The 8,144-nt window shown below is 47.2% G+C and overlaps 1 protein-coding gene across 1 annotated transcript in view; it reads right to left on the reverse strand.

The window, feature by feature from the left end:
• Positions 1–5,830, reverse strand: part of LOC119185044 (neurotrimin-like) — a 166,561-nt gene extending 160,731 nt beyond the window's left edge. The window contains exon 1 of the mRNA XM_037434180.2: positions 5,313–5,830. Within this exon, the coding sequence (XP_037290077.2) occupies positions 5,313–5,439 (127 nt within the window). The 5' untranslated portion in view covers positions 5,440–5,830. The remainder of the gene's footprint in view (positions 1–5,312) is intronic.
• Positions 5,831–8,144: the final 2,314 nt, after the last annotated feature.

Below are 8,144 nucleotides of genomic sequence, written 5' to 3' on the forward strand. Positions count from 1 at the left end.
CAACAAGCGTCGTGTCTATCCTGTAGACTGGACACAATTTCTTTTTCGGGTGATCGCGGGCAACGTGGTTTTACAGCCAGGCGAGGCAGGTGCGCATCGCTGAGCTATCTTTAATTAGCGTTAGTCAGAGCTACTACTCATTTAGTAAATGTTAGTGGTCTATAGTGTTGCTGTATAGGGCTCTCCTCCTAGAAAAGCCATATATAGATAAGCGAAGCCGAGCATCGGGTTGAGTTCGCGACCTCGCTGTGTGTTGAGTTGGAGGCTTTGACAAGATTGCAAACGCACTGAATGGGATGAACGTGTAACAACAACACGCTCGAAGAGCAAATTGCGGCTGCTGCGGTCATGGTGCGTTACTTCAATATACCGCTCGCACCTCCCCGCCGACGAAGAGCGTTGTGAGAGGAAGGGTGCGAAATATAAAATGCACGTTTGTAAGGCCACCGAAGTGTGTCACCGTGGCGCAGTGATAGCGTGCCAGACATCTGTTGTCGCGCACCGAGAGATCGTAACTCTAGTTGATGGAACTTTTGTGTTTGATGTCTGACAGTGATCACTTTCTTTGTAAGCTGACGAGTTGTTTTGTGCCATCCACTTCTTTTACAAATTAGCGATGGTATGGAGGAGTACACAGATCGGATAAGCTGGACGAAACGGTGTCTGCATTTAAGACATGACTGACTATATACTATAGCTTAAGTGGTAAAAAGTGGTCTATTTTAACGTGTACAGCGTAGACTATCAGAAGTAAAAATGACATCATCTGTATTAAGAGTGCGTAGCAACTGTTACTGCAATGCGCGAAGATTTCAGTGAAATCAACAAATTTATAATTTGTAAAAGCGCACTCAATAACTTTACTGCTTGAAAAAAATTCTACTGCGAAGGTACAAAAGATTGCCCCGCCACAGCGGTTTAGTGGCTAAGGTACTCGGCTGCTGACCCGCCGGTCGGGAGATGGAATTTCGGCTGCCACGGCTGTATTCCCGATGAAGGCGAAAATGCTGTAGGCCCATGTGCTCAGGTTTTGGTGCGCGTTAAGAACTCCAGGTGGTCAAAATTTCCGCAGCCCTTCACTGCGGCGTCTCTCATAGTCATATGGTGGTCTTGGGACGTTAAACCCCACATATCTTCAAGGTACGAAAGATTAGATCAAATCGGAGATATTTTGGGCGTTGAACCGAGATAGAGCATCAGGTTATACTGCCTTTTCATGAATTCATAAAAAAAAAACTCTCAAAAGCGCAGTATTTTCAAGCTTGACAGCCAATTTTGGTCTGAAAGGTCGTTATCGGATGATTACTGTGCTTATATACGCCATATGCACAGAGAGCTGTGGAATTCAGCCAAAAGTGATCCTTCGGGAAGCAAATACTTTGCATTGGGTAAAATTAAGATGAACAACCATACGTGGGCAATGATCGAGAGAGCAAGTGAGTACGCAGGTGTTAGAACCACGATTACTTATTCTTTACGTGGATGACCTCGTCATTTACATCGACGAAGGCAGGAAATGGCGGTTATTGGCAGACGACTTGGTTGTGTACACCTGTGCGTGCTGTATTGATGATCGGGAGCTGCTAAATGCTTCTCTAGGTAAAACGAAACACAAATATCGCGCGGCTGGCGTTTTAGTACAGCGAAAGAAGTGTCGCGAACAGAGCGAAGTAACTTTTCGTGACAGGAAAGTGCAAAAGTGACAGCTGTGTAGTTGTCCATCTTGGTAGTGCGTGTCACTTCGATAAATGCGTCCGGCTATCACACCCGCCTTCTCTGAGTCCACTCAGAACAATGACTTCAAAATTTTGACCAAGTGAGTATTCGCACGTGCTTGAACCAAAGAGAGTGCACTTCACACTGGCATCATAAGCCGGACTGCTGGTGACCCTGCCTACGGAGAACGCTGCCGAGTGCATGAGAGAGAGAGAGATAAAGATGCAAGGAAAGGCAGGGAGGTTAACCAGACGCACATCCGGTTTGCTGCCCTGCACTGAGGAAGGGATAAGGGGAGAATTGCATGGCTGCGAATATTTCGTGTGTCGTGAAAGTGATTGGATGCCGTGCTCCAGTCGTCTGCGCGAGCCCTCTCCCGACTATCTAAGTTGTATCCCACTACAGGTCATGAAGCAAAAGAAACGACGGGCCACAGAAGATGACCACCTTCGTGAACTTGTGCGATCCGTAAGCTCTGGACGTCGCAGCGTGAGACAACAAGTCCATTCGTTCTCAGCATATACAAATAGTTGACCGACTGACTTTCACAGCTTCAAGCAAAGCCGTACTTCACCGTCTGAAAGTGCAAATCAACGTTTGAAAGAAAATGTATTTTGTTTTCATAGTTCTTTCAGTTCATTATTACGAATCATTCGCCTCTGTCAGCTTCCAGGCTTCAGATAGCCCAACACTGCGCTTTCTTCATTGGCCAGATTGTATCGGGGCGTTGGTGCCCTAGCCGAAATGTTTTCATAGCGCGGTCACGAAGATTGACTTGCAGTCGCAGTATTTCTCGTGTGATGAAAAAAAAAAAAGAAAGAACTTTGCTTAGCTTCTGGCCCGTTTTTTTTCTTGCTTTTTTTAAAAAAATATTGTCTTGCTTGTGAGCTCAGAATTATTTTGTTACCAGCAGGGTAGCGCGTTTTTATAGTATCGCGTATAACGACACGAGAAAGAAAGAGCTAACACAGGGCGAACGCCTGACTTCAACTGAGGTCCACCACAGAAGTGAATTGGTGGCCTTATATCGACCACAAAATTTCTCGGTTCAGTCCCGACCACGGCGTTCGTATTGCGATGAAGATGACATGTTAAATGCCACTGTACTGTGTGACGACAGAACGCCAAATGCATGGTCGAAATTACGGGGCCGTACACTACGGCGTGCCTTAAAATCCTTTCGTAGTTTCGACTCGTGAAATTCCACAAATTATTAGCTTCATGTGACCTTTACTGCATTTTAAGAGAGATAATAAATTTAGAGAGAGGCAGGGAGGTCAACCAGAATAGTAGCATTCGGTTTGCTACCCTACATTAAGGGGAGGGGGATAGAGGAGGAAAGATGATAAGCGGACAAAGAAGTAGACGCGCTAAATAAAAAAAGAGAGTGGGGGTGCTATAGCCTTTTCAATAGGCCACTACCACAAAAGAAGTTAAACAAGGCCTCGACTGATTTTCTGTGCGAAAACGGATCGTGTCGCCATTCGGCCACTGACTGTTCTGATAAGGGTCTGTCACCAAGCCGGGCTAAAGCAGCAGCTAGCGGCAATTCGTGCGCACTGTAGGGAGGTCAGTGACACAGAAGGTGCTTTATCGTTTCATCACTGCCGCAATTATCGCAAAGCGGCACTGTCTTCTATGCCGATTTGGAAGGCAAAAGAAATTGGTGAAAGCGACACCAAGTCACAGCCGGCAAAGCACCGTTGTTTCAAGTCGAGTCCGGATGAAAGCCGAAGTCGACGAGACGGGTCCAGCCTATGCAGTCACGTTTTCCGTAAACTTCCTGCATTGCACTGGGATTTTACGTCTTAATTACAATCTGTCATATTTTAGTAGCAGCAGTGCGCCAAAAATTATAAACTAGCAGCAGCAGCTACGCAGATTTAATTAGCATGTAAAATATTAAAAGCAAATACATTCTGTACCTTTTAACTGTTCCTGAACCACATGATACGCGCAGAAAATAAAAAGACAGTTTTTAGCAGAATCATAATAATTTGAACTAGCCATATCCAGTCATATTACTTCGTATTTTCACAGCTGCTGCTGGCTATGTAAAATACTTTGTATACTATAAAGCTGACTTGTGCCTCGCATAGACTAGTGAAGGCTTGGAAGGAAAAGAAGACTACTTATAAGAACGTTGTATGTACTTGCTGTGCTTTTTCTTACTCCCGTCGTTATAAGCACCCATTTAGACACGTTTTAACATGGCCATCACTTGGTACCGTACCGTCATGCCTACAAAGTCTCGAGTTCTTTTTCTGACAGGCAAGTATCTGATCTAACACTAAACATACGTTCTGATGTCGACCAAGATACTCATTCATGGTGCTCTCTCTGACCGAGTGAAACTCCGGGAATGTTTTCAAGCACGTGCTGCTATACAGGTCGTGAAGGTGGTACGACAGAAGAGGCATCTTTCAGGAATGTGTCATACTAACTGCCCAATGGCAGCGACAATGAGTAGGCAGACCCACGTTACCGGCAACCACGAAAGAAGTTATAACTTACGAATATACAACAATGCATATACGTATTCAACTAGTCTAAGAAGAGGTTTCGAGTAAGAAGGAGTGAACTGTAGATGAGACTGTTTCTGTCCCACAACGACAGCTATACGCAAGAATATGTGCAGCAGTCGCGGATCCAGGCTAGAGATCAAATATTTTAGTGTAGTGGCTGACATGCTCCATTTCTTGAGATAACCACGTCTTGTCCCGACTAATATGGTATCTAATGATATCATCATCATCAGCCTGACTACGTCCACTGCAGGACAAAGGCCTCTCCCATGTTCCGCCAGTTAACCCGGTCGTGTGCTTGCTGCTGCCAATTTATACCCGCAAACTTCTTAATCTCATCTGCCCACCTAACCTTCTGTCTCCCCCTAACTCACTTGCCTTCTTTGGGAATCCAGTTAGTTACCCTTAATGACCAGCGGTTATCCTGTCTACACGCTACATCCCTGGCCCATGTCCATTTTCTTTTCTTGATTTCAACTATAATATCCTTAACCCCTGTTTGTTCCCTAATCCACTCTGTTCCCTTTTTGTCTAAGGTTACACCTACCATTTTTCTTTCCATTGCTCGCTGCGTCGTCCTCAATTTAAGCTGAACCCTCTTTGTAAGTCTCCAGGTTTCTGCTCCGTAGCTAAGTACCGGCAAGATACAGCTGTTATATACCTTCCTCTTAAGGGATTGTGGCAATCTACCTGTCATAATTTGAGAGTGCTTGCCAAATGTGGTCCACCCCATTCTTATTCTTCTAGTTACTTCAATCTCGTGGTTTCACTCCGCGGTTATTACCTGCCCTAAGTAGACATAGTCTTCTACAACTTGAAGTGCACGATTACCTATCTTATACTAGACTTATTTATGCCATCTTCGAGAAGTGATCTTTGAGACTGAAATGCAGCACTAAATGCAAGCAAATTTTCAAGCGCTTTGCGCATTTCTAAGAAAGGTTTCGCCAGATAGGCGCACAACTACAGTTCAGGGATGCTAGAGAATAATGCAGATACTAGTGTGACTAAATATGTGTATGCAGAAGTGTACAACGAGTGAATAGATAAGTGTGCTGGAGGGTCACGTACCTGGTCCGGGCAGGAACACAGATGCATTGGTCGCCGTGGGTGCCATCTCCGTCACATGCTTCCTCCCCTTCACTTCAAGCCCGACGACGAGGCACAGCAAAACTGATTCCAGGATCACCCGCCTCATGGTGTTATCCAATCGTGCTTTAGTCACCAAAAAAATGCTGCAAATTGAACTGATCCACAACGCGAAGTTCAACACAATCTTTTCACGACCTCTTCAGTTGGAGCACTCGTACAAAAAAAGGGGGCAACGGGCTTGCAGGGCAAGCGAATTGCCTAGGTCTAATGCAGAACTGCACGGGTTGACCTCGCGTAGCAGGGATGGATAACTTGTATGGAAGTGACAGGGTACGCCGATCGTCGATCACGTGACAGTTAGACACTCAGAAAAACAGGCGCTATTCCGCGTTTCACGGACGGAACAGGCTTTCACTGACCACCGTCATCAATGTAGCTTAGGCGCACTCCGCAAGATAACAATAATTCCTGAATCATCATGCTTGCGGTAATCCCAATGGTCATTCGAGGGGCTACGCAAGCAAATGAGAAACATTTACGTTAATCCAAAATAACTCCGTGGTGTTCACATCTGCGCGAGTAGACGAGCAGCCCCAATGGAATTTCAGCAGCACTCAGGTGAGAAGAAAGATCACAAATATTGTAGTCCGTAGTGTACGAAGAGGACCCCCCGAAAGAAGGTGTTATCCGAGAGTGCGCGGACGTTGGAGCGTAAAGCGTGCACGTTCACCGCTTCCCACTGCCCGGTGGTGCTTCAGAGTCGCAGACGGTGCCGTGACACGGGGCAGGAGCATACAGTATCGCACACTGTACGACACGAAACGAATGTGTCAGAGAAGAGCGCGCGCTGTGTCGCGTAGCCAGGCGCTTGGCATTCCAGCCGGCCAGCAGCACCGACGCTCGCTGTCGCCGCCGCCGAAGGCGAGCGAAGGAAGAGGCGCGGGATAGCGGACTCTGCTATGCGGAGAAGCCCCTATCTCAGTCGAAGGAACGACGACAGCGTCACCGACCCCCGTCCGAGGCCGAGCGAGTCAGTCGGCACACTGCGATCAATGTTTGCGGCTGCCGACGCGGGGTGCCGCCTTGGTCGTGGCCGCGGGGAGGCAAGAAGAACGTCGCCTGTGTCGTCACGCGTGACGTCACGCGAAGCCAGGGCAGGTGCGCTCGGGGCCAGGAATGAAGGCGGGCAGGCATTTTTGCCTGTGCCTTCTTCCTCCGCCATATCCATCTCATACGTCGTCCTCACTGGCGCAACTCGAAATCGAATGAAGGTTCCCCCGCTGCGCTTCGCTGTTTCTCAAGGGTATCAGACGACGCCGTCCAGGGCAGCTCGGAAGTGCCGGCGCTGCCTGGCGCGACACAAGAGTACTCCAATACCAGAAAGCGCTTACAGAGAGACTGCGACTTATTCCGAGTGTCTTTGTTTACAGATCTAACGTTTAAAAACTGAATGATGAAATACTCGGGAAGAACCAACTCTGGCTGCTCCTAACATGCACTGGAAGGAAGGAAAATAGGAGCAAAAGAACGGCAGGGAGGTTAAACCAGCCTACAGGCAGCCGGTTTGCTACCCAGCGCATGGGAGGGGGATGGGGGAGATGAAAGATAGAGAGCAGAGAGGGAAGAGAGATAAACAAAGCACATTCGGCAGCACACGCGTGCTCACTCATTGTCCAGTCTTGTCTTTCGCGGTGTGTGACATTGCCGTTACAGCCGCTTGTTCAAGTCCGTGTCGCGTAGGAATTTCAACAGAGCTTTGGTCGCCTTCTGTTGCAATGTCTTCTCTCGGGCACTTGACAGAATAGTGTCCTCATACATTTGGCTGTTGTCGATGCGCCCAAGAACGGACGCCAGTGACTCTCTCTGGATGTCATACAACGGACAGTCACACAGGATGTGGTGTAGCGTCTCTTCGCAAGGACAGGCATCACAGAGAGCGTTGTCGGCCATTCCTATGACACAGGAATAAGATTTTGTAAATGCCCCTCCTAGCCATAAGCGATGCAGAAGGGTGCTAGAGCTACTGACGACATTATGGGTGTCCTTTGGCTTATACCACTGGGCCTTGCCCCTTACGTAAGAAAGAGTACTGAACGCTATTTACTAAATGGCAACTTCGGAAATCGATGTAGCCTTTGTGACCACCGACGAGACGCTGTTCTTACCTCCGTATAAACGCATTTTGAGCGCACATGAGCCACTGATATCGCATTCTCACGAAAAACATGTTAAAAGGACACTGAAGAGAAAAATGTGTTGTTATTAGTAAATTATCTATGCACTATTCTAAAATCACCACGCTCGCCGCTAGAAGGCGCTTGGTAGGTGAAGAAACGCGCAAAGCAAAAATGCAGGTACCGAAGCCACCTTTAAATTCTTGCACCAAGCGCCGTCACATTATATATTTCCACAGTTTTTACTAATGCCTGCGTAGTTCGGAACAGGTCTAAATGAAGCACAATGTCGGCTGATGGGGCAGGAGACTTCACATACCGAATTTCGAAAAAGTTTCTTCGAGCCCATGTCTGCAAAGTACAAACAATATACCATTTCCTGATGTGCATCTTCAGAAAAAGGCGAACATCTTCCTCACACACTTCTTAGCGAAGACCGGGCTGGATAAGCGCCTGCGTTAGACAGTCACGGGTTGACATACACGAAATGATCTGTTAGTGCGTATACTGACAGTAGAAAAGAAAGGTGTGCGTGTGAACACATGACTGTGTGAACAGCTACAAGCTAAGTATACATTTCCGTGATATTTCAACCGGTTTCAGTGGGATATTACTTTTTTTGTGTGCGTGTTTGTTC

The sequence above is a fragment of the Rhipicephalus microplus genome, chromosome 1 (assembly GCF_043290135.1).
Source record: "Rhipicephalus microplus isolate Deutch F79 chromosome 1, USDA_Rmic, whole genome shotgun sequence".
In the NCBI taxonomy this organism is placed as follows: Eukaryota; Metazoa; Arthropoda; class Arachnida; order Ixodida; family Ixodidae; genus Rhipicephalus; species Rhipicephalus microplus.